Consider the following 26,720-nt stretch of genomic DNA (forward strand, 5'->3'; position numbering starts at 1 on the left):
ATTCAGAAATTAAAAGGCAGTTAAGCCCAAAAGAGACAAGACCCACCTGATCCAGCCCCTCTGTTTTGAAGTGCTGTGAAAACAAAAAGCAATAAGGAGAACTTACACCCAGTCACAGGGAATTTGTGGAACTGGGGATGGAAAAAAAGCTATTTATGATAAAGTACCTAATGATCCTGAGGTGCAGCTCATTATTTTTGTTGAGGCAAAGTGCAATTTGCTCTTTAGAAAGAAAACTAAATGAAGTCTGACGAGCTCAGTGCATATCTGAGTTCTCTAAGTGCCTGGTTTTAATGGAAACACCTCTTTTTTTCCTACACTCCTTGAGCTAATTTGAAGGAAGACAATTCATATCTTGCCTTTCAAGCCCTGATTGTGTCTTCCTAAATGACAGCTAATCTCCAGCTGTGTGCTAATTCAATTTCCCAGTGATTTGAAATGACAGTTTTCCACTTTCAGACGTTGGCTCCTCTGTGAATCAGTTTTGTGCAGACATTCTATTTGTACAGATATTATATTTGATATTCTCCCCTGTACCCCTTGCCTGCTGAAGGCACTGTACAAATTCAGAAAGGCTTTAACATCCAAGTTTTAGCTAATCCAAGACTGGCTGCTCTTTCCATCCCCCAAAAAATTTTTCAGGGCCCAATTCCATGCAGAGGATTTGTATTTTTACAAAGTTTATAGAGAGAATAGTTCTTGCAGGTGAGTAATCTTAATTTCAGCACTGAGAATGGTGGGGATGGAGGAGGACAGGGGATATTTTGGTAATGGAAGAAACTCCAAAGTACAGACATTTAATTTCTTTAAATTACTTGTGGGTCATCAGAGGGCATGGCAGATGTCATGTAATATTTCAGGAACAAAAGCTGATTTGCCCAAGTTATGAGGTAGCTCCTCCAGCCTGGAATTCCAGCCTTGGGGAAAGGGGACATTACATAGGAGTTATGTGAATTTTTAAACACTTTCCTGACTGGGTCAACAGGTTGCAAGTGCTATGTTTTCACAGGAGTACCAGGCTTTAGAGGTTTATTTTTCATAGAGGGATCCATAGGTTTTTCTATTCTGGTTTTTTTTTTTTTTTTCATAATTGTTTATTGTCATTTTGTAGATTGATTAGTGGTTAATACCCACTGCAGGCAAACCAGGGAGGGTTCCACCAGACTCTGGGATTACCTGGCAGTGAGTTATCTGAGTGTTATATTAACCACTGGGTTAGAGGGACCTAATTTTAGGAGAGAGATCAATAACTCATAGGTGTTAGATGCTCTGTTATTCTTTTATAGATCAACAAAATGTTTCAAAGTTAATTTTACAGGGGGGTCAGGAGGCTAAGGATGTTATGTTTTCACTGGCTGGTCAGCAGAGTCTGGTATTTTGTTACAGGCGGGGTCAGCCAGCTCCAGGAGCTATTTCTGTGCCTGTGTGTATGCAGTGAAATTTATGTCACCTTTTCTAAAATAGTGTATGCTTATTTTGGGATTGTTTTATATGCAGAGCTAGCTCAGGGCTCAAAGGCAGCCCAGACCACTCCTAAATCTGCATCCCAGCTCTGCAGACCAGTAGGGAACTCCAATATCCCAGAATTTCACAGAACAGCCTGTGACTAACAATTCTAAAATATTTATTTGACTCATGAAGCTTCTCTTGAAATGGCCACTTTGAACCTCTGGCAAAAGGATTTGAATCTTTTGAAGGCTGGTTAAAAATACAGAGTATCACCACACCTTCAAGGAATATTTGGACACACCATGGAGTATTTGAAGTCAAATATCCTCTGTGACACTGAGCAAGTCATAAATATAATCTGCAGAGTGGGGAAAATAGCACAGTGCTGCCTCACAGTGCAAAAATACACCCCAGGAAGAGGGAGGAAAAGGCTCAGCCTTACATTTGCCCCATGTAAACTCTGGTTATTCCAGTGTGAAAGGAGATGCCACACAAAGAGGCTGCTTCCAACCACATCATATAAAATAAGTGTTTTAGAGCTTGGCAAGTGGAGTTTAGCCAGTAGAAACATGGCCAGGTACAGCTCTAGGAGGATAAAAAGCTTCCAGTGAAGTTTAGGCAGCAGCTCTAGCTTGGTAGAGGAATTAAAAACACAGAGGAAAAAGTCTGTAAGTGAAATGTTTAGATTTTTGTCAAAACTGATCTATATTTTAAAAAATATTTATGTAAGGTAGGTATAAAACACCAGTTTCATGGGATGGGAACATTTTCTTCAAGTTAAGTGTTGGGGGCTGTGACAAAGCAAAGATGTTTGTTGTTTGGTCAGCTGTTATTTAGGTGAGCTTTAGACACACTTTGAATTAGTCCTGATACAAACATTGCTTAATCTAGCTCTGGTGCTTCAATCATGTTTTCAAAGTTTCTGCAGTAATAAATCTGAACTTCCGTGCAAATGCTGATAGCAAGTGACCTATTTCTGCATAGGATTAGGGGAAAAACGTTCTCAGTAGAAAGTCCAAACTCAGACCTATTTTTTCCTGCATAATTCTGCTACTGAGAAGAAAGCAGCCTAAAATTAAAAATACAAGAGACTGCTTGTGTTGTTCTGGGTGTTGTTGTGGATTTGATTCTGATGAAAGAATGTGATTCAAAGAATCCATGGTTAGATTAAAAATAAAATAATTTTGGACAGCCCCCAGGCAGTATTGTGTGAGTGCCCTGCAATGAAAAGCCCAAAGTGCTGCAGGAGGATTGTGCTGCAAGGAGGAATTAACAGCTAAATCAGCTAATTACTAAAAATAAGTGTGGTGTCAAACAAACCTGGTTCTCCAGGAGAAAAGGAGGGGAAAAAAAACCCCACCTGAAGTTGAACTGCACAGATACAGACTCCTCCTGTGCCTGAGCCAGAACTGCAGGTATTCTTTGAAGCCTGCAAGAGAGCTTTTCCACTCTGAGGGCTCCTGCCTGTGCTCTGTGCAGCAAAGGGCTCCTTCTCATGTGCCTTCAGAGCTGGGGAGCAGCTGGCAGCTCCAGCAGGACGGGCTGGAGATGTGTGGGTGTCTAACTGGGAAATGGGAACCACAGAAGAACTCACACTGCGGGAATAACCCCACAAAGTTCTGTGTTTGCAGGGCTCAGAGCCACTGTCCTGGTGATCAGGTACAGCTTGGAGACAAATCCCCCATCCCCTTGTACCCCCCAGGCTTCTCACATCAGATAGTTGTGAAATTTGGGAGTCTCCACTGCTGTCAGTCCCCGCTGTGGTGTTTTTACTCCTCACTCTGGTACCACTGCTGTGCTGGGGTTACAGCCCTGCTTCCTCCAGGGCAAACCCCTCCTGCCTCCTTCTGCTGCTCCTGCCCTGCCTGGGCACTGCCAGGCTGGGAGCCCCACTCTTGCCAAGGCTGCCTTTGACTTCCAGGTGCCATTTCCTCCTTGGCCAGCTCGGGAAAGAAGTTTGGATGGATCTGATGCTTGTCTAAAGCTCCTGCTGCCTTCAGCAGGGTTCTGACGTGGTAGTTGAGAGCAGATGGGATGCAAAGCTCCTTTTTTTAGCCAGAAAGCTGCTCTGTGATTTATAAGGTGTAAGAAAATCCTAATTGTTACGAGTCAGAGGTCAGGCCAAACTACTGATGCACATTTAGCAAGTTTAAGTTCACTTCTTTCTCTCCAGCCAGCTCAAATCAGGCAGAAAACTTGACACCAGTAATTTGTCAGCAGGAGGGAATAATGGAGACTTTTCATATGAGGAATTTTAGCAAGGCACTAGCTCTGAGGAGTGAAGAGCAGAAAAGATATTTTTCCACATTGTATCAGAACAGAATCTGCAGAGATACAGCAAAAATAACCCAATTTTTCACTTCAGACAAGTGCAAGACTTCCTAATTCACTTGTGGATCAGGCTGAGCACTGAGGACAAGTGCTGAAGAGATAAACAGAAGTATCAAAAGCAGATCTGGAAAAGAACCAAATGCTCTTTCATGATTTTTATTAAGAAATCCCTGCTTTTTGGTGCTTTCTCCAGGTGAAAAACCAGCCAGCCCCCTTGCTGAAAGTCTGGGTTATGTTTTAGTTTCACATACTTTGCATGAAGCAAGTACATTCAGAGTTTTGTGCCTCTGCTTGAGAAGATGTTCCTCCTATTCAAAGATATAATAAAAAATAATTTGAGTAACTGTGAAGGAATCCATGGACTCTTCCATGAGTTTTCACTCTTGGAGGAGACAGGACAGGTAGAGTTACAGGAGTATGGAAACATTGATGCTGAAATTTGATCTGCAGTCTGGTGCTTTTGAATTATTGGCTATTCTGATGTCATCCTTGTTGCCCTCAGAAAATCCTAAAATGCCTTTTTTTATGCATTGAAGTACTTTGCTTCCAGTTTGTTCACTTTCACCCACAGAAATGTCCCTTCCTGCATGATTAGCTCAATGGTTTTGACAGATTCCTTGGAAGAATTGAGGTCCTGAGAGCCTCCCTTCCTAAATACCATTTTTTTAAACCTAACATCCTAATTTTTATAATGTTCCATAGTTTGGGCAGCTGCCCACTTGACCTTATAGGAATGACATTGCCATTAAGCTGACCTGGGAGAACATTCCAGCTGGAATGTTTCTACTGACCTTGGTACTGAGAGCTTCCTTCCTCCAGTGTCAAAAGGAAATTGCTTGGACCCATTTTCCAGCGTTCATCCACTACCTAGATTGGGGGGAAAGTGAAGAGAGAAATTGCTGACAGCATTGTTTCCCACAATCATGGAATGGGTTAGAAAAGGCCTGAAAGATCCAATTCCAGGGACACCTTCCACTGGCCCAGGCTGCTCCATGAGAGAAGGGCTGAAGTCACCAAATTAAACAAGAATTAAACTCCAGCTTGTTTTGAAGTGTAATTTAGGTAGGAGACTTGCAATATTGAAACAGAATTTAAAAATTTAATTTAAATGCCATTTTTTCAGTTACTTTTGCTGCTGTTGCTACATTCCTGAAACAGTTTCATTTCACTGAACCTTCTGGGAAAACCTCCCAGAAAACGATCAAAGTTTTTTCATCTTGTATCAGTTGTAAATCTCAAGGTGTGAGTAAGGTAGTAGTTGAAAAAGAGAGATTAGATCACTGTCTGGGGAGGAGGTGAATGTGGATTTATACCAAATAGGATCAGAATTTTCCTAATAACCTGCAAACCACTTGTTATCAGCAAGATAAAATATCAGCAGCTCTTGGGATGATTAAAACTAAACTCCCCCCTAAAGCCCTGTAATTAGGGAAATATCTGCTACCTTCAGGTACAGCTGCAGCCCCATTGTGGGAGTTATCAAATATCTGGTTTTAATTAAAGTATCATTACAGTAATTCCAGTTTGGACCCAGAAGGACAGTAAAATAATACTTTTATCACTTCTACCCTATAGATGCATTTGAAAGAGACTTGGGAGTTCTTCACTGAACATCAAGAACTGTTTTGTTTTAGAACTTTGTTTAAAGTGTAACAAAAAGTTGGAGGATTTGAGCTCAAATCCCCAGTTACTCCAATGTGTTCCCAGTTTCACAGGGTGTGGCACTTTGAGGTTCATCCTTGGATCATTTGCAGTGGGCAGAATCCATCTTTGACCATTTTTTCCATGTTTTTTTTAATAGAAAATGATTCAACTATGATGTTCTGAGAAGAAATGTGTCAACTATTAAAACACCCAACAAACAAATTCCTCCCAAACCAGCCTAAAAATGGGTTTTTCATTTTTAGCCTCTCAATACCACAGGACACATCAACATTTTATTGTTATAAATAAGCCAATGAATTGTTTTAGTTATTTGCTTCAGTGATTTTATACACTGATGTCAATTATATCATTGTGTCCATTTAATTGATTTTAATCAAACCCACTCTCTTATGTCTTAAGGACAGTTGCTGCTCTGTTTTCTCTTGCCTCAATTAACAGCCTAAGAGTCAACATAATAAAAAGAACTTTTCCTTTGAAACCAGTTCATATAGTTTTTGCTTTCCAGTGGATTGAGTCCATGCTCGTTCTGTTTTAAATGAGTTAAGGCCTCTTGAACCAGCAATATATGTTTGAATTTAAGCAATATAATTTGAATTAATTAAGAAATGTGGAAATAAGAGCTTCAACCTATTTCTGAGGCTTTCCAAAGCCAGCTCCACACCAGGTGATTCCCACTGGAGAGCAGGGAAAACTGAACTGTCTGCACTGTGCACATTTCCTTTGGGGATTTCCCAAGGTTTCCCAAGAGGTTCCACCAGAGACAGGAATGTGCCTCACTGTTTGGCATTTCTGGGTGAAATTCAGGGATGCACAGCCTTGCTCACATTCAGTGGGACAAGCTCCAGCAGGTTGCTGGGTGAGCAGCCCAGACTGCTGCTGCTTTTGGAAAAAGGGATTTTTTTGGGGATGGAGCCATGGGTTGTTTTTTTCCTTAGGGAAATCAAATCAGCACCTTGCAGAGAAAAGAAAGTGAAGTTCCTTTGATATCAAATACTCTTTTGTGAAGATTGCTATCAGGCTTTTCAGAAATACTTAAATTTCCTTCTGGGATCCAACTTTTGTTTTCTTTAAGAGCTGAAGTTGGGAGCAGAGCTTTTTTCTGCCTGAATCCCTATGACTTATAGCCTACACTTATTTTAATAAGAGTCCTGCTGTTAGAACTTTTCCAAATACTTCTCAACTGGTCTAAGATACTCCTTTTTTTCTCCTGTCAGTGCTATAACCTTGGAGAGAATGTTCCCTTTGTTGTTTCTCAATGAACCATAGAGAACCTGATATAATGGCTCAGAATTTTACTTGACAGGAGTTGTGATGGCTGAGGAGATGGGAATGACATGAAGTTATAAAACCCCAGAGCTCCACGCTGTTATTTCACCCCAATTCAAAACAGCCTTGCAGAGGCTGCCAGGGGATTGAGACACATTTCTGCTCTTGTTGGTTCTTATCTTCAGAAAAAGATAAAGATAAAGAAAAATCTGCAAAACCAAGAAGGAATCCAATTTTATCCTGTGAAAGTCAGGTTTTTAAGCAGATGAGTGAGGTGCCATCCAGTTTCAAGAGCTTCACCAGGGCTGTGGCAGTGTCACCCACCAAACTGGTCACAGTGACAAGTGACTGACTGAAGACATTTGTGACCAGAACTGAAAAATTTGCACAGGACTTAAAAATTTGGTTTGCACAGGAACAGCCACAACCCTTCCTAGTTACCAAAGTTAAACAATCAGGCTTCAAGACGTTGAAAAATTTTCATGTATTTGTTTCTTTAGCCTGCTATGCATTTTCATTTGCATTTTTGTATTTTCATTTACATTTTTATTTAAGGGAAAAAAAAAACAAAAAACCAAACCCACCCCAAACCCCCAAATAGTATTTTTAAGATGCTCATTTACAAGTTAACATTTAGGTATCTACCTTCCAATAAATTGACTGATGCTCCCCAAATTCACGTAAATTAGGTTCCTGGCTAGATGTTCTCAGAGCTTTGGCCAGATTAATGGATGTTGTCCAAGAAAAGCATCATTTTTTTAAAATATATTTGTTCTAGGGTTAGGCCTTCAAATTAATTTGTGTAAAACTTGCAGTGAAGAGTAAGCTCTGCCCTAGAAAACTCACCCTTCTCCTCCACATATTTAGTGAGAGATTAATGACCCTTATTAAAAAAATATATATTCTTTTAACTTTTGTTTATACTGTGGAAGTAAATGAGAAACAAAAGCTGCTGCTTCAGCAAAAGCTGGCAATTTTTGCTGCACAGCTTGCTTTTGAAGATGCCCTTTGGTCACTACTCTGTTCCACAGGTGGTTTGCTCTGTGAAGCTGCTCCTGAAATAATTTGGAAGTGTCTTTTGTGAAAGCAGCCCTTTACCTCAAAGATTTCGGGGGGTATATTGCACATTAAGTGGTGTCTATTGATATTTGAAACATAACTAATTCCTACCCTGAGAACATGGAAAATGCATGGCTTTATTTATTCATGGCTGGTGGGGTTTAAAAGTTAGATTGAAATCCACACAAAATCTGAGGCTCTTGATTCCTAATTCTGCAATTTAGTGATGAACTCCTCTGCACCCACATTAAAACTGGCAATGCTTGGTTACCACTTTGTGCCCTGGCAATGATCACAAAGCCCCAAAGTGGATTTTTGCTCTCATGTATGTCCCTGACAGTCTGCACCTCCATCAGTTCTTCCCACGGAGCTCAGTTGTGGCCATTCCTAAAATATGAGAGGTAAAAAGTTCCCCAGAATCACTGAGGTCATGGGAAGGCTGAGAGAGACCAACCTCAGCCAGTTCTTTGTCTCCTGAACCTGGGCCTGGAGCTTTGGTGACACTTTAATGTCACTTTACAGCCCCTGCCCACACCTGAGGCTTCACAACCTGCTTCCATTCCTTACCGGCTTTCCAACTTTGGGTGGCTTTTTCTCTTGGGCAGTTTCCTTGGCTTCTCTTCCCTTCTTCTCCTTTGCTTGTTTCTCTGCCTCTGCCTTTGCCTTTTTGGCAGCCAGCTCTTCAAGGACCTGAAAGATGCAGGGAGGAATGGGATTGGGAAAACACAATATCCAACAGGCTGCACTCTCTGAATTCCAGACCATCCCAGAGAAGCCTTTTTGTGCTGACCAACTCCAGCACAGGTGCTGAATATCCCAATTTATCACTAGGGAAAGGCTGATTTCTCTGTCCCAAATCTTTTATGGAGTAAAACCAGTTCCTGAAGCTATCCAGAAGCAGAATATTCTAATGACACACAACTCAAAGTTCCCTCGGGACTCAGACCCAGATGATGAATTCATAATGAATTATCTCAGACTCAGATGATGAATTTGTCCTGGTGTTTGTAAGGCAGATTGATTTTACAGGGATGGATTTTGAGAGGCTGCCCCGAGGTGCGTCTAATTTCAATATATGGCTAAAGACTGAAATTGTTCTAGTGGCTGAGGGAGATTGGATGGAGATATTGTGACAAACCCTGACAGATACACAGGGACAGCTCAGCATCTTTATCCCTGCAAGCAAGTAGCAGCTGATAACTGGGTACAGCTCCATCAATTCCCATATCTTCAGTTCCTGGCCAATTATACTTTATTATCTGAAAAAGGCACAGGGTGAAAATTTGCTGCTTCCACCATTCTCTTATTTCTAGGCAGCCTTCTTCTCCCTGAGAGGAATTCTAAGATCATTTACTAATGAGTCTAAATCAGAAAACCCATTGAAATTTATTAATGGACCACTAACACTGTCAGTACTGCAAAAGAGTAGAAATAAAACAATTCCAACTGTAAAATGTGTTTCCTGTAATAGTGAAAATATTTGTTTTCTTGAGTATACCTTTTAACATACTGAGCACTGGATGCTGGAAGGGGACAATGACAAGGGCTGAGCTTTGCAGCCAGGGCAGTTCCATTAGTGGCTCTCCCCAAGCATTTCAGTACCTTACATTTAATTAAATATGGTAATTCAAGCCCTGAGCACTGCTCAGTCACATCTTGTGGTGATAAGCAGCGAAGCATTTCATTCCCTGGGATAGATTAGCAGATTGACTGGAGTTCAGAATAGGTTTTTAGTGTCCCAGCAGGCCTGTTGGATCCAAAACCAACAGAGCTACTCTGAGTGTATCCTTTACTGAGTGCTCCTACACAGCCAGAAACCCAACCCTGTCACCTCTGCTCTGCCTGCAAAGGGGAACCAGAACCATTCCCAGCACCTCAGGGCTGGCTCTGTCCAGCAGGACACCTGCAAACACACATGTGATTGACAAAAGGTCCCAGTTTGCAGCAGTGCCATTCTGCAGGCAGTGTTTCAGTGCATCCACACTCTGAGTGCAGGGATCTGCTTTCATGGTTCTGCACAGAGCAGTGACACTGGAAGGGGTGAGCCAGAGTTTGTGTTCTCATCGACCTGCTGGGATGGCACTGAGCAGCTCAAGTGTCCTTGTCCCTCTGCCTGGCCTTGCTGCAGCTCCTGCAGCTCTGCTCCAAGCAGCTCCAGGACTGCAGAGCTGGGGGAGGCTGTGTGTCTAACCTTGAGTGGCTTCTGTGCTTTTATACAGAACCACCTCCCCTCCAGCTGCAAGGAGGAGCCTGAACCACCTGACAAAACAGGAGGGAAGAAAGGGAATGGCAAGCAAAGGTTAGTTTGACATTAGTAGGCAATTCACCCACATTTTAGTGTAGGGTTTTGTTTTTTTTTTTTCCCCTGGAGAAAACTTTATAGTGGAAACAGAAGTAGATGTCTTCTTAAGTTGTTTTGGACTCCCTTTTTCTTTGCTAGGTTGTTTGTTTTTGAAATTATACAGAAAGTAGTTAGCAAACTCTTAATACTGAGGAAGAGACTGTTTCAGTAGGAACAGATGAATTTTAGCCTCTTTGTATTTTTCCCCAGTCTTTCCTAGGACTCCTATTGTGCCAGTGATGAGTCTTCTCAAGTAACTATTTCTCCAGTGGCTGAAAAGACATTTTCCTTTAAAACTGATGATCCATAAGAGTTGAATTGACTTTTGTATTTCTATATCAGTTCAACCATGTCTCTAAAATCTTGCAGCGCAAAGCTCCTTTTTTCGGAGGTGGGGGAAGAGCTAGGCACTAAACCAGAGTGTAGCCTGTGAATGAAAATGTCTAATGCTGGTTTATATGAGCCAAGAATAAGAAAATTTCCAGCTGCCAGCAGGACTCACTGTTCTGCTATCCACAGACAGGAAGTTTTGGTGTTGGCTCAGGTAAAAGTTCTTCTTCAGGAATAAACCTTTCCTTATTCCTTGAAAGAAAACCTTACTTGAACTTCTTGCCTTTTAGAGCTGTGGGCACAAAAGAAAAGCAGGGCTGGACTGAGTTTGGGCATGCTGGATCTCCAGCTGAGACAGGTGAGAGCAGCCCCAGAGCCTGGCTCTAACACTTCACAGGGAGACAGCCCAGTGTTCCTGGAGGAAAAATTCCTCTCTTGGAATATTCCTCTACAGAAGGAGTTTTGTTGGAATCTAGGAAATGTTTCTTCTTTATGGAGGATTTTTGGTGTGGTTTTTTGGGGAAGGTAGATTGCTGTCTGTAGGTGAGTATTTTAAGTGTTATGTAGTAGAGTTTCCTTAGTTTCCCTTCTCCTGCATAGTTAACTTGAAACATTCCGAATATTTTAAGGCTTTTAGTCCTTCTTTGATACCTTTCTTTTTTTCTTTTAATGTTATTTAATATTGGAAATGAGGAGCTGGGAGAGGGGGAAGTGCCTGTGAAATGGCAACTCTCTTGGCTTATTTTCATGGTGATGAGACTTAATGAACTACAGGGAAAGATCATAATTTTGTTGGCAGCAGGATAAGGGCAAAGCTAAAAATTGTCACAACTGATGATTATTTGTGGAGCAAAACATAAAAAGCCATTAGGGATAGAAATCTGGAACAGATGCAGGGAGATTACATTGATGTCCTGGAATGCTGAATTTCTCTTGAAGAGTAAATAAAGTAGAGAAAAAGCTTCTTTTCAAGGGACAGCACTTCTTTTTCTGATTGAAGCACCAAATGCTCTGCATTGGGATGTCTTTGGGAAGGTATTTGTAAAATGTCATGGAAGCAGTTTGTGCAGAAGGCCAGCTACATTACAAAGTCAAGGTCAGGGTTGTCAAAGGATCAAGAAATATAGAATGTATAATAATGCAGCAATGGTTCGTGAAGTGATTAATTTGTATTTTATTTTCCCCAAAGTGTCTTTACTGAATAAAATGCTCACTTTTTAAATACAGCTCAGTCTTGATTTTTCATGGAGTTTGACTTGGGAGTAACCAACCCCTGCTCATACAGGAGCTCATACAGACAAGAGGTGAACTCCTGTCCCCCCTGGAACCAAGGACAAAACTCCCATCAGCTTCCATGGGGCTGAGATTTCCTTTCCTATGTTGCCCAGTAGACCAGTGTGTGGAACAAACCCAGTGGCCTCAGGGATTTTTTAATATGTAGCTGACTCAGTGGAACAAAAAATGTTTTAGTTGTCTGACATTCAGGTAAAATCATGATTGCACTGAACTTTCCTCTGCCCAGCTGCATTGTGGAGATCTCTTGAGGCTGTGACACACATTCTGCTGGCTAAATAGGGAGAAAAAAAACAGGCTCCAAAACTGGTGAAAATCAGATAATTGCTAGTGAAAATTTGTTAGGAAAATAGAGGAATTTTTTTTTTTCCCAGGGTGCAGGGAAAGCAAGCAGTAAAACAACCTCTCCAGACTTTTGGCTTCCATTTTTTTCCATGCAAAGAAAAAGCAGATGCTCAGGAAAGGCAACAAAACAGCTGAAGGTGGGAATTGCAAGCTGGGAGCATGACAGGAAGGTTAAACCCATTTCTCCAGAATCTACCTCCATATCCAGTGTTGCTCAGAATAATTCCTTGCGTTTTCTTCCCCAGCTGTGTTAATCCTTGATGCTGGCAGCTCTATTTGGCATCACATCCCTCAAACCCTTCCCCAGCAATCAGCTCCACTTGCTGGGTGGTTCCCAACAAAGCCTTCTGGGCTCTGGTATGTGTTTCTGCTTTGGAGGCTGAAAACTTCACTGAGGGTCTGTTCCCTCTGCCTGCCTGAAGAGCAGAGCAGAGCCCAGCAGGGTTTAGCCCCAGAACTTGGCTGAAAGCAGGAGCATGCCCCAAACTCGGTTTTAGTGGGGCACAGGGAGCTGTTTGCAGCAGTTTTCCTGTGTTTTTAGCATGGCTAGCTGATGGTTAGTGCTGTGCTCCATGCTGTCCTTACATCCCTCCAAACCACACAGAGACTGCTGTGTGTCCCAGGCTCCTCCCTGGGATCTCAGGGAGCACTGGATCCAAAATTCCCCATCCCTGGAAGCATTCAAGGCCAGGCTGGATGGGGTTCTGAGCAACCTGGGCTAGTGGAAGGTGTCAGGGTGGCTGCAATGAGATGATTTTTATGTCTCTTCCAACCCAAACCATTCTGTGATTCTATAAAAATCCTCATTTACCATGCCTGTGTTAGAGCACCAGATGCAGAAAAACCATGCAACAATCTCAGGGGTGGGGCTTTCAGTACCACAGAATTTGGGTTTTGACCTCTTAGTTTTGCTAGCCCAGCACAGTGGTTCACTCAGGGGCCAAATCCTGCTTCCTGTTCTCCCCCAACAGACCCATTACCCCCTTGGCTCCTCGGGATGGGTGGGAAAGGCTCCAAGTGCCGAGCACTGCCTTCAGCTGGGCTTAATCACTTTCCCTGTGTGACACTCGGTGATCAGAGGAAGAGATTATCAGCCACTTCCATTAGCCAGAGAAATCAGGAGAGGGATTTACCAGGAAATACAACCTACAACACACAAGATAAACTGAGATACTTCCTTCACTGGGATGTTCAATTTGCTTAATGAGCCTTGGCAGTAAATCAAGGCTTAGCCCTGTCTGCACTGGAAACTCTTCTCTGCTGTTCTCTAATTCTTTCCCATCACCTGAGCACTTTCAGTCGTGATTAAGTGGCTGCACAGCCCAAAAGGGAACAGACTTTGGCACCTGATTGGAAACACCCTGAGAAACAACCTCATTCTTTTATTTGCAACCAAAAGTTTTTAATCATAAGGTTCTTGGAGAACTAGAGCCACTGTTAGGGAAAATTGCTACTTAAATAAACAGACATGTTTTGTGACAAAACCTTCTCCAACATCATGATTTTTTTTTCATTAAAAGAGGGACAATACCTGCTCTGGATGTTTTTCAATAAAAATAGCCTTGGAACCACCTGTCTTCTCAGGGGGATAGTCAGGAAACCTGCCCGTGATATGCCTGTGGGAGAAAAAAAAAGTGGAAGAGGAATTAGAGTTCATAATTTTTCACCTGGTTGATAAAGATATTAGATAGCAGGGAAGCTTCTTGTGGCAGTGTTTTCTGTCCTGTAAGTTCATTAAGACAGTTACCAATCCATGTCTCTTATCCCATGGCCCAACAAAACCTGCAAATTCCCAGGGAAATTCCTAGGACTGCAGATTCCTTCCTAGCTGAGAGATGGAGATTAAAGTGTTTCTACCTGGAAGTGTCCAAGGCCAGGTTGGACAGGGCTGGGAGCAACCTGGGATAGAGGGAGGTGTCCCTGCCATGGCAGGGGGTGGAATGGGATGGACTTTAAGGTCTCTTCCAACTCAAATAATTCTGGGAATGGTTATTATGTTATTTTGCATTATTTATTGTTCACAGCCCAACTCTCTGCCTTCAACAACCAGTTTTGGGTTTTTTTGGTTTTTTTTTTAAAGAAGAGTTATTTTGCTTAAATCAGGATTTAATCTCTAAATGTCATGATTACCATGTCAAGGCTACCACTCCTAAATTTCCAGTGGACTTGATGGTAATGGAAGCTGGGAAGGGGCAGTTGGTGACTTTGTGGGAAGGTTTCATGGGTAACACAGGGAGCTTCCAGACCTTTCAGAAAGGGATTAAAAGATACAGAAAATAACCTCAGCCCCAAGGCCATTTATACTGATAAAACCCTTTAACTTCTTTCCCTTTTGTTGCTTGGTGGAATATATTTGTAAGATTTTCTGTTTGTTTGGTAATATCAGGAAGATTTTTCTGTTCCAAAGAAAATTCTGACAGTGCAGAAAAACCCTTGTGATACTTTCAAACAGCACGGTTATATTTCCTCTAAATGAAATTAAATTTCCCTGGAGAAGAAAACAGCTCAGAAAGGTCAACACTATTCCTAAAAATGTTTTCTTTTTTTTTTTTTTTTAAACAACTGGTACCTTAAGGGACTTTGCTAGGCTGGTGTTAAGCTGCAGGCTCAGTTTTAAGCCGAGATCCTTGGAACAGAGCATCTGTTCTGTTTCTGTAGCACCACGTGTAGGGTTGGGATCTCTTGCTGGTATTAATGCAACACCAATTAGGACAGAATCAACAAACATTCATCTGTGCTTGGGAGCTCTGGCTTGTTCAACAGTTACAAGTTCTACATGCAAACAGATGCAAGTCCTTGGTCACTGCATTCCCAGAAACCAGCCTGCATCAACAAAGGGCTGTCATTGTTAGTGTGTTTTTAAAAATCCATTAGGAATGGGATTTTGGCCTCAAAACCCTGCCTGATCTATTATTTAATGTTAGCTCGTGTTCCATTTTTTACAGACAGCCAGAAAATAGTTCAGTTTTATGTTAAGTGCAGCCTTAAATGCTGCAACAAGTCTGGTAACAGTAAAAAACTTGCCAAAATCTGTAATTGAGGCTGTTGCTACTTCAGTGCCAGCTGGGAGGAAGGAAAGGCAAATGCACTGTGGGTGAAGAATCAGCTGGGAGCCCACTGAACATGATACTAGGGCCAGCTTCCAATATTTATTCATGTTACATTTGGTATTTGTACTCCCTTTTTCACTCTTAAATCATTTACAGCTCTTGGAGATGGCGGGGAGTTGGAATTAAATTCTTTTTAAGGTTCCCTCCAACCCAAACCATTCTGTGATATTTACCTTTGGGTATGTATGCTGAGTGTATCTGAGTGCTGTAGAAATCCTACCATATTCTGAAATTGGGAAGGGTTTTCTGGTGTATAATCTGTGTTTTCTGTGTGATTCTCCTCCTCTGAGCATGTGCAGTTGTATGGGGTGATGTGGCTCCTCTCACCTTTTTTTGGCAGCAACTCCAGCAGGTGCTTGTGTCAAAAAATGAGGTGAGGAGAAGACAATGAGGTGAGGAAAAGACAATGCCCATCTTTCCATGGACAGAGGGTCAAGCATTTACTGAGCAGTCAGGGATAACTGGGATTTTCTGGTTGAGGGCACTGCAGGATGTGATTTTCCATGGTCATCAGTGACTGAGAGCAGAGAGTATCAAACATTTTGATGTTCTAATTCTTCCAGGGCATCTGTTTTTTTTCTTGAGTGTGTCCATTGCTGTCCTGGTCTGGAAGCAGCACTCTTAAATCTTATTTCCTACCCACCCTCTTGTGGGTTTTCCTTTCTCTTCTAGGTTGAAATGACCACAGCTTCAATCTTGTAATGCCTGGGAATTCACATGTGTGACCCCCAATAGGCAAATTCCTCCCTTTATGAAACCCTCCGAGTTCAGAGGTTAAACCAGGGACTCATTTGGCCTGTAAATCTGCCCACAAAAATGCAGCCATTCATCTTCCTGGTCAAAAGTCCACTTTAAACATAATGAATCTCAATTTTCATTCCCCCTTCACTTTCTGGCAGCGTTCTACCCGGAGCCATCGCAATGGGTTGTCTCATGCATTTGTCTTAGGATGTTCATTTGGATTCAACTGGACCTAAATTCCTTGGTTTGCAGTTGGAAACACCAGGATAAAAAGAACTGCCAGAGAAGCTGTGGCTGCCCCCATCCCTGGAAGTGTCCCAGGCCAGGTTAGATGGGGTTTGGAGCAACCTGGTTTAGTGGAAGGTGTGGGGTGGGACTAAATGACCTTCAAAGTCCCTTCTTACCCAAACCACTCTATAATTTTAAGTTCCTACATCTTGGTGCCATCAGATAAGCTACACTTCATCCAGGGCTGAAGAGGGTCCCACCAGGCGTGTCCCATGACAGCTCTTGAATTAGGAGGAGGTCCCAAACACTGTGGAGTGTTTCTGAGCTTGCTTCACAATATTATTTGTTCAAATAATTTTTAACCACCTTCCCCTTCTGAAGCTTCCTTGAAACACTGAAGTATTGGTGATTAGAGGTAATAATAGGGTAAGAAAATGATCCCAGATGATGCAAGAAGTTGCTCCCAACTGGAGCCCCAGCAGGCTGCTTTGTTTTGTGGGAAGTGTGGAGGGGAGCTTTGTGGTGGGAATCCTCCCTGGTTCCACTGCTGATGGGGAGAGGAGGATGTAAAAAGCTTAAGCTCTTGATAACAGGAGCATTAGAGTGTGTAATATATTTGAAAGACATGGTACATGTCAGAGACACCTAGATCCAAGTCAGAACTCTGTGAATCTGTTACTTATTACTGTCTCAGCATTTGCAAGGGGGGAAAATATCCAATTGTACTTTTCCAGCGTCTCATAAAAATGTGTAAATGCCAGAACTGGAAGAAGCAACTCTTATTTTCAGTGTGATTGCTTCAGTGGGAGTGCTGACAATGTGTTAAGCACTGCAAGCAAAAGCAGAAGCAAATTGTCCTGGATTTCTTAGGGAGGATGCAGTTCCAGTAAAACCAATTGCCTGAAGGAACAAATGAAGTTTATAAAATCCCATGGTGGGACTGGACTCGGTGACTGAACAGAGTAAAGAAGGGGAGATGGAAGGACAGAGCTAGGAAAAAACCTACTTCTTGTGAGACAAACCCCAGCAGCAGCCTGGGGAGGCCCTCAGGAGCCCAAAGCCTGCAGGCAGGGAGCTGAGGATGGCTCCTGGGGGTGACCTGCTCCTCGTTTTCTGTTCCCAGGCACCGAGCAGCAGCCTCTGCTTTTTTTTTTTTTTGGGAGCCATGCTTGCACTGCTGCAAATAAAAATGAGGAGTGCTGGAGCTCACAGCAGGCAAAAAGATCCTTCTTTGGGTCACAGCCACTGCTTTAACACTACTGCTCAAGGTTTCTGTGCTGAGGAGGATGCTGTTGAAGAAGGGACCTTTAGAAACTGTGGTATGTGAGAAATCCATCACTTTTCTGGAAAGCAGTGAAATGCTGTCAACGGAAGCAGAGCAAGGGTTGGAAAGCAGCTTTACAGAAAAGCCATCTAATTGGGATGAATGGGGGCCCTAAATCTGAATCAAAGCAGCTCAAGTGGAAGAGTAAAGGGATGAACAAGGATGGAGGGGTGAAAAGATACAATCTTGCACTCCCAGCTGAAAAGGAAAAGGATGTGATGAGGTTTTTGTGCTGTTTCTCAAATTACATTATGTTCTCTGGTTCACTGTTACTGCTCCAAACCTATTCCTCTTACAATAACTCAGACCTGTCAAGTGTAATTGAAAAAGAATGATCTTTTATGGTCTGCAGTGCAAATCCTTTTGTCTGTGATCTGTAGCAAAGAGTTCTGGCTCTTCTGGGCTCAATATTTGTACAGCACAAACCCCACATAAATGTCCAAGTTTTAACTAGGTTCAAATGGTTCTGTAATGTCTCCAAATCACCACCAGACTGGGACAAGTCGGGGTGATTGGCAGGCTCTGCTCAGCCCTGAATGCTGTGGCACCTCCATTCTCACCTGTAAAGTAAATTCTTTGGGAGATGACCCTGCATTGTGCTTGTCTCATCTGCTTCTTCCTCCCTTCCTCATTTAGGAGCTCCAAATTTTTTTTAAAGTGTTTTCTCTCTATTCCACATTGCTCAGGGATGGTTGTAGTTAGGGCTAAATATGGCTTTTGATTTATGAGAACACACCACTGATTTAAACATTTTGTCTGGTAATAGACTCAACAAGTTCCTACCTACTCTGTTCTCTGGCATGGTTTTACATGTGTTATTCTTTCTTTTTGGCTATGGCTTCTCCAGCTAATTGCATAAAAGGCCTTGTCAGGAAAAATAAATTGTTCTTTGGAGGAACAAGAGTATTTAACTCTTCTCAGGGGAAGAAAAGATGTGGGCTGTGTGCAGAAGAGGAGGCATGAATGATGGTGAAGGCTCTGAGTGGAGGGACAGAGGGGTGTTCTGTGCATAAAAGGGACACAAACTAAGAGGGGGGAGCTCTTTAAAGAAATAAAACCCCCCTCAGTTGTGTAGTTCTTGCCTGTTTCTGTAATCCCACCTGATATGGATTCTCTCAGACTGCTTAAATAGCAGTGCTGGTTTATTTTAGGTGTCTTTGCTGTGGTGCTTTTTTTCCCTTTTGTGTGTGTGTGCTCTCTTTAGCTCTTTGAAAATCACTTCCAGAAAAAATAACCTGGGCAAATACAGAATTACTTATAAAGTGAGATTGATTTCCATGGGTTTCTTATCATCTTTAATGAGTTTGGACACAGACACATTACAAATGATGTTTCATCTCAGGTCCTGATCCTCCCAGTGTTTGCTTGTACGTGTAGTTGTTATGCATGGAAGCATTTCAGTGCAGGGTAATTGGAGGATCAGAAACTTTATTGTTCTGCATAAATATTCAGCTTTGAAAATTGAAGATCAAGTGTTGCGAGGCCAACAATGTGCAAGGGAAAGCATTCCCATGGAGGAATGAGGACGCAAGGTTTGTGGGGAAAGGTGATATCCTTTATTATAGTAACTATCATAATTAGAATGGTCTTTTGGGTCCCCAGTGCCTGCCTTAGATCTGAAATGGGAGAAGGGAACTTCAAAGCCAAGTAATAGTTGGGAACAGTTGTTGGAGGGGACAGACCTAAATGAGGAATGTGGTAATTCTCCCTGATAGTTTTATTACATGTGGTGTTACTGGCCAGGAAAGGTAGACCTTTGGCTGACCCAGTGCAGTTGTTCATAAGCTGCTTGAGTTCTTACAGCAAAAGAGTCTGTTCTGCTTTGTCATGAAGTTATTACCTTTCCAAGGATCCTTCTGGTCTTTTTGGGATAGCAATAAGTAATTAGTGTAATGGAGAAATGGGAATCTCTGTTCTCCTTCAGGTGAGCTGGGGCATGAGCTTTCTCTGCCAGGACTCCTGGTTATCCTGATTCCTGCTGTAAAAACCACGAGGGAAAAGGATTTTTATTTTTTTTTTTTCTCTTCAAAATTCTGACAAATCATTCCTGGTTTAAAATGGCAATAGGTTTTTCTCCTTGAGATAATTGGAGACATGGATGATAGCACTGCAAATGGCTCCTAGGTTTTTGGATGGGAATAAAAGGCAGCTTGGGCATGAATAACGCCAAGGAAAACCAAAGCCACTTATTCTTCCAATATTAGCTTAAGTTAAAAGAAAATTTGCTACAATCAGAAGAAAAATTGTGTAATATTGACACTGATGAAACATTCTGGTGCTCTGATTTTGTGTGTCCCTCCACACACTCAAAAAATGTTGTTCAAAGTTTTCTCAGAGCTCACATTTGAATTAACTGAGGATTGGGAGAAATCACATCCTGGCTGATGTAACTGAACTGCTTGGCAAGAGCTGATACCAACCAAGCTGTGCTCAAGGCTCAGACAAACCTAGAGGACTCACCAAGCATGGAAATGGGAAGATTAAAGAGGCTGGAAAGCAGATCCCTGGAAGGTTATTTAGGGTTTTTGGCTTGACTCCTGCAGTGCAGAACAGCTTTGGGCAGAGCTGCTGGTAAACCTGATGCAAGGTGTGGAATAACACTGACAGCATCTCCTGATGGATCTGAGCATGTCCCATCCCTGCCCCTGGAGGGAAAACTGACATCCAGCACTACCCCAGTGGTTGATTTTCCAGCTCTGAAGTTCCTTGAGTGCATTTATTTTGGAGTTGTTGATCACCCTGTGTTTTCCAGAGCTGCATTCCTCGAGGGATTTCTCCAAGGATGAAGGATTTCTCCCCCTCTTTCCCAGTCTGGCTGTCCCCAGGCTCGTTTCCAGTGTCTCCAGCCTTTGGAGGAGAGCAGGGTGAGCAGCCCTTGCTGAGCAGGAGAGCTGCCCCCAGGGGCTGCTCCAGGGCTGGAATAGCTCCCATTAAACTCTCATCTGCTTTGATTTTCTCATGTCTTTCCACTCTCTCTTCAGAGCAAGGTCAGAAATACAGAAGCTGGCTCAAAGAAACACCAGGTCAAATTCCCCTTGCATTTACTGAATTCCTTACCTTTGGTCAGCTTATCCTGCCAGCATAGAATGCCCAATCCTGGCTCAAATTTGGCAGAATTTCCAGTGCTCAGCATTCAGCTTAAGAGACTGAAACAATTATGGGCAGTTTTAAGCAAGATTACTTTAACCCAGACTAGAAGCTTTGCAAGAATAGTTTTCCTGCAGAGTCAGCCAGAGGGAATCAAGAGTGCTTTATTAACACAATATGAATCCTGTAAAGAGGAAAATAAAGCATGCCATTTTTTTTCTAGCAAGGCCAGCCAAAAGAAATAACCTGCCCTCCAACATCACAAGTTTCTTTGGGATTTGGAGTGAATATAAGTGAATATAAGAGAGCATTTTGTTTTATGGGATTTGTTTATGAGAAATTCGAGCAAATGTTTTTGCTTCTCAGAAGTCAAGGTGGACCAAAATGCATCTCTACAGGAGGGGGAGAAGGCTCTAACCTGGCTGCTTTGCCATGGCCCATCACTTAAAACTGAAGATAATGCAGTGCTCTTGGGGTGTGTCAGCCTCCCTGTCTGCTGTGCAGCAGGGGCACCCTTTATATCTGCCTGGAAAACTGGGAATGGGAGCCTGGAAGGAGCAGAGAAGCTCTATGCTTTGATCCACCCTTTTTTTCAATACTAGATAACAAATATTTCTAATAAGTAGAACATGTAGGAGTGATAATGGTGATTAGACAATCCTGCTTGTGGGGAAATGATGTGATTTTCATGGATGTAATTTTTCCAGTGTGATGAAGATGGATGGATCCGAGGTGGAATCAAAGATGGTATCAGACACATTTCAGTATTTCTATCTCTGCCTTATATCTGTGGTATCAGTGCAGAAATGCAGCCCAGGCTGGCAGAACTCATTTTTTGCCTCTCTGGATTAAAATGCTGTCCAGCCACTGTGTCATGGCTGTCCCACTCACAGCTCACCATGCCCCTGACCTGCTGCCTGACCGTGATTTAACCTGAGGAGCTTCCCAAGGACAGAGTGCGACCAGCTTCATCAGGCATTGCATCACTCCTTGGGAAAGTGGCTGGAGAATTCATTAAAACTGGAATCACTATTTGCACCTAAGACTGAACTGCCTTGAGAAGCCCTTGTGATGCAGCAGGAAAATGTCAGTGGGAAAGGAGAAGCTGAAAATGGTTTTTGGGAATGTAACCAGACACTGCTTTCTCTTTCACTGCCCAGAATGGGTAAGGCTGGAAGGGACCACAGTGAGGGTCTGGTCCAGCCTCCCTGCTCCAGCAGGGTCATCCCAGAGCTCTGGCACAGGATTGTGTCCAGGTAGCTCTGGAATATCTTCAGAGAGGGAGACTCCACAGCCTCTCTGGGCACTCTGTTCACTGCTCCATCACTGCCCAGGGACGAATTTCTGCCTCCTGCGCAGGTGGAACTCCTGGGCATCAGCATCTGCCTGTTCCTTGTGTGCCATTTCTGGGCCCCATGGAGCAGAGCCTGGTCCATGCTCTGGAATATCCAGATACATAAATATCCACCCTTAGGATATTTATACACGTTACAGAGGTCCCCTCTCAGCTGTGCCTCCTCTTGAGCTCCTCCTTTCCTCCTCAGAGATGCTCCAAATCCCTTCATCACCTCTGCTGGACCCCTCCAGGAGCTTCTTGTCCTGAGGACCCCAGAAGTGGACACAGCACTCCAGAGGTGCCTCCCAGGGCTCAGCAGACGGGCAGAATCCCCCTGAGCTGCTGGGAATTCTCTTCCTGATGCACCCCAGGATCCCATTGACCTTCTTGTCCCCTAGGGAACACTCATGGCTCAGGGACAGCCTCCTTGTACACTTCAAGAGATCTGGTTCTCTGTGGCTTATGTGAAAGCATAAATGAACTATTTAATGAAAATTCTGAGGCAATTTCAAGCAGATGAAAGCAATCTCAGTGCTTGATTTTTCCATGTTCATCCCAACTGGCTTGTGCAGCCTTATTGGAATAAATCCCCATCAGGTGTACACAGAGTGTAAAACCAGGGGAAAAGGGAGAATGTTGCAGAATCCATCTATAAAATTAAAGATGTTTACACTCCTGGCCAATGCTAATAACCAAAGAGCTCACTAGGAAAAAAAAAAATTAGAACCTCTACTTTGGCACTTAAAAAGTGTGGGAAAGGACAAGGAGAAACATTCCAGATGAGCTCAGCTCTAAGCCAGGCATGGTATTAAGAGCAGCCATTTATCAGGAGTTTTAGCTCAAAACCCCAGTCATCTCTGCAGTCCAAGAAACACACTGTAATGCCTGGAGGTGCCAAGTTCCTTAACTCTCACCTTTTTAGTTTTGGGGGAGAAAAATTGGAGTGTTCTAGTCCTGTACCTGTTTGGTGTGGCTCTGGTGCCTGATCTGTAGTCTCCCAAAATTGGCTGGAATTGTGCAGACTGATAGAGTTGAATACCTTTTGCCTCTCCAAATGACTGATTCCTTCTGTATGTTACTCAGCAGGATATACTCAGATTTAATCAAAAATAAGCACAAAGTACAGCTTTTTTATTATTGTTAATTTAAATGATGGATTAATAATATGCTTTTAAATAATTTCTTTGGTAGATGGGGTCGGTGCTGCTGAGAGTTGCTGGCAACGTGGCAAAGAGCCTGGAGAACCAGGGATAAAAGGGATATTCTCTGGGAATTTGCAGCTGGAGCCTGCTCTGGGAAGAAGCAGAGACAGGTAATTTCCCCAAAGTGGTGGAACAGGCAAGGTGGGGTGGGAAGTGCAGTTGGGAGGTGAGCCCTGCAGGGCAGCTTTGCTCAATCTTTTGTGTTGTTTTCCAGGCCTGGAGACGTGACTGTGCTGCTTCCCAGGCCTCTCCTGAGGATCAGTTGTCTGGGATGGCCTCATTTCAGGATAGCAGAGCTCCCTGGGGCAGAGGATGGGGAGCTTTGGGCAGAAGGGAATGCAGGCACACACGTGGGAGAGGCGGCAATCAGCCGCTCCCACCTTCGCTCCCAGGCTCCCCAAACTGCCAGCCTTGCCACACACAGGGACAAAGCCACGTGCCAGAGGTGCTTTACCAGGAGGGGATGGAGGTGGAAGGATGTTCTGGGCACGGAGTTACCCCCTGTGCAGCAGCCCTGAGAGCTGAGCCCGTGATGGGAAGCACACGTTAGCACATGGCACAGCCGCGGTTCTGGAATTGGCTCCCTTGGAAACAATTCCAGTTGACTTGGAATGCTTTTGGAGTCCTGCAGCTACACAGGCTGCAGCCTTTAACTCACAGCCATGCTGTCAACCAGCAGCCTCAGGATTGGTTGCTGGATTACAGATGCTTTCCAGAAAAAAAAAAATAAAATCTGGGAAGAACTGTTTTAGAGCTGGTTTCCCTGTGTGATGGGGAGCACAAAGCAGGAGAGTAAATTTCCTTTCCAAGCCACCAAAGCATTACTGAGGCAGTAAGGGGCTCTGGGAAGAGACAGGGGAGTATTTTAACAGATTTCAGGGCCAGACAGTTTCCTGCTATTCCATAAATGTCTCAGGAAACACTGAACCAGCTCTTTTATGCTTCTACACCCTTTGCTCAAGTCATGGAATCAAGGGATAGTTTGGGTTGGAGGGACCTTAAAGTTCATCTCATTCCATACCCTGGCCAGGGACACCTTCCACTGTCCCAGGTTGTTCCAAGCCCTGTCCAGCCTGGCCTTGAACTCTTCCAGGGATGGGGAAATTCAAACATTTGTATTTGGCACAAGATCTTAGTGATTTAGTTATTATTGCTGTTGATATATATATTTTGTACAAGCAGAGCCTAAGAAGACCTACCTAAACTCCCTTATATGCTATTAAATGTCTTTTATTCAGCCTAGGATGATCCTAAGTCTGCCTGACACAGCACACAAACCATAACAGCTGGGTGTTTTTAGAGTAAATGACTATAAATAATTAGAATTTCTGTTGTCTCTGCACAGGGCTGAAATGCAGCATGACTTAAAAGCCCTGGACTCTGACCTGGATAATAAAAACAACCTGCTTGATGGAGTCTGACTAATCTCCCCCATGCTGAAATTCCCAGTAAAACTGAAACACATTGGCTCAGGAAGGAATGGATGTGACTCAGGTTTCAGGCAAGTTCTTGCTCTGCCCACAGAAATACTGTCATCAAATATTTTCAGCCTTGAATCTGAGTACAGGATTTGGACAGAGTGGCTTTAATGTGAATTTTACCCTGGGAAGAGCTTCCCTAGGTGATCACCAACCCTCACTGCCCAGCTAACAAAGAAGCAGCCTGGTAGTCTTGAGGGAAATAATCAAACAATAATAAAGAAGCTTTGTCTCAGGTGCCCTTGCCATATTTCCCAGCCATGGGATTGCAGCCAGTGTTCTGCTGTCACCTAGAGCCTGTTCCAGCTATTCCACCGTGGAGATCTTAAGGTTTAGGGGATAACCTGCTCCTGTTGCCTGTATCTTCCTTCCTCCTCAGCTCCTCCAAGTTGCATTTGCAGTGTAAACCTGGAATTTTCTGTCCTGGATGGTGCAAGCCTCCTGGGTGTGGAATTCACTTGGAATTCAGCACTTGAGGAACTTGTCAGCAGCCTGTTAAATAATCCTGTTGGCACACTGGAGCCACAGTGCCCTGAATCAGCCTCATGTTCCACCAGACATTCCCCTGCTGTGCTCCCCAGGGTGCAAACTGGGAAAAAGCCCCTGCCAGTGAAAACAGGGAAACAACTGGATTTCAGAATTAAACATATCCTTCTTCTCTTGGGGAAAGAATAACAGGCTGTCATCCACAGCCACATTCCCAGCCATAACTTGATTCCTTCATCTTCTCCAAGTCAAATCTGTTCTCTTGGCAATCAAGTCTTTTTTAATATATTCACCTGCCACAGACATTTGGGAACTGCTCTTTTGTCTTTGCCTTGGAAACACTTCCTATTTTCTGTCACTCTTTGGTCCTAACTGTGCCTATTTATCAAAATGGTAACTCATAGGGTTTTTTTTCCCCAGTTTTATGCCACTTTCATCCCTTCTCTTCTGATTCTGCCTCTCCAGCTCCTCATGGCTGCTTCTGCTATCCCTTTGCTCTGCCTGTGTCAGTCCATGCCACGGTTCTTTTTTACCCCACTTGCCTCCTTTCTTCTTTGCATTCTACAGAGCCCAGGCTGAAAATGCCTTTTCCAGCTCCTCTGCTGGCTTCTCCAAAGAGATCCATCTGTGGAGCAAGGGCTGCAGCTGGGGAGCCACTGCTCTGTGCTTCATGCTCATTTTTATTCTCCCTAGTTCTGAGCTTTCCCCTTAGTCTTTCTCTTCCCAGAATATCCATTAAACACCTCTCCTCTGCCAGCCACTGGCTCTTCAGTGCTTCTACCAGGCACCAGTGGGACTCCTGGCTCTTTTTTCTTTGCCTGCTTCTTGTTTCTGTATCCCAGCAGATCTTTGCTTGTTGGAAAGGGGGAAGTGGGGAAAATTGCTTCTTCCTCCTGCTCTGTATTAACTTGCTGGAGAAGACACCTCTCCCTGTTACAGTAGAGTGAAATAATAGCTGGGCTGGGTCTCTTTCCCTTCCCCTTGGGATTCATTCCCCTCTTTCTTTCTTTCTTTCTTTTTCATTGATTAGGACCAGGCTGTGCTGGTTAGACCAAGAGCAGATCAGATGGCAGAGCAGGCTCCCCCGGGCCAAGCCTAGTAGGTATCTAGCTGGATTCCTGAAAGAGAAACCAGCTCCAAGGTGAACATCAGGCCCCAGTTATCAGTTTGAAACACCCCACTGCTCTGTTCCTGCCTTCACAAACCCAGCCTGCTGTGTTAGGACTCTGCTTGAGAAAGCAATAGAGGAGGACAGCAGCTTAACACACCCACTGAACGGGCACAGCCTGCAGGATTTTCCAGGAGGAAAAAAAAAAAAAAGCCCAATCCTGCCTTTCAGACATGTAGAGCTGTATTATAACAAGCTTCTGGCAAGTGTGAGTCCCTGGGTGCCACTGATGTTTGTGTCTGTGCGAGTATCTATGACAACAAATAAACCTAATGTTTGGGAAGTGTCCTTGGGAATCTCAGTGGGGGGGCTGCTGCATTAGGTCGGGAACACTTTGCATTTTCAGACTTTTAATTCCTAAGTATTATGGAGATGAGCATGAAGTGTTTTATGAAAATGAACTAATTAGTTACCAGATTTTATTTTTCTTGTGTGCAAATGGGCCAGCTCAGACTAATGCTATTTGCTTTAGCTGATTCCA

General features: G+C 43.4%; 1 protein-coding gene across 6 annotated transcripts in view; it reads right to left on the bottom strand.

Annotated features, from left to right (window-relative positions):
* Window positions 1-26,720, bottom strand: part of IQCA1 (IQ motif containing with AAA domain 1) — a 101,068-nt gene that overhangs the window by 35,692 nt on the left and 38,656 nt on the right. For 5 of the 6 annotated variants that reach the window (XR_010368915.1, XM_064433505.1, XM_064433507.1 and 2 more), the window contains 3 exons: window positions 13,611-13,695; window positions 8,338-8,460; window positions 4,572-4,647 (listed from right to left, as the gene is read on the bottom strand). Coding sequence is in view for 5 of the 6 variants with exons in the window: in XM_064433505.1 (XP_064289575.1) it covers window positions 4,572-4,647; window positions 8,338-8,460; window positions 13,611-13,695 (284 nt within the window). In the remaining variant the exon portion in view is untranslated. The remainder of the gene's footprint in view (window positions 1-4,571; window positions 4,648-8,337; window positions 8,461-13,610; window positions 13,696-26,720) is intronic. The other variant, XM_064433504.1, reaches the window with a different exon arrangement.

The sequence above is a fragment of the Passer domesticus genome, chromosome 10 (assembly GCF_036417665.1).
Source record: "Passer domesticus isolate bPasDom1 chromosome 10, bPasDom1.hap1, whole genome shotgun sequence".
Taxonomy (NCBI): domain Eukaryota; kingdom Metazoa; phylum Chordata; class Aves; order Passeriformes; family Passeridae; genus Passer; species Passer domesticus.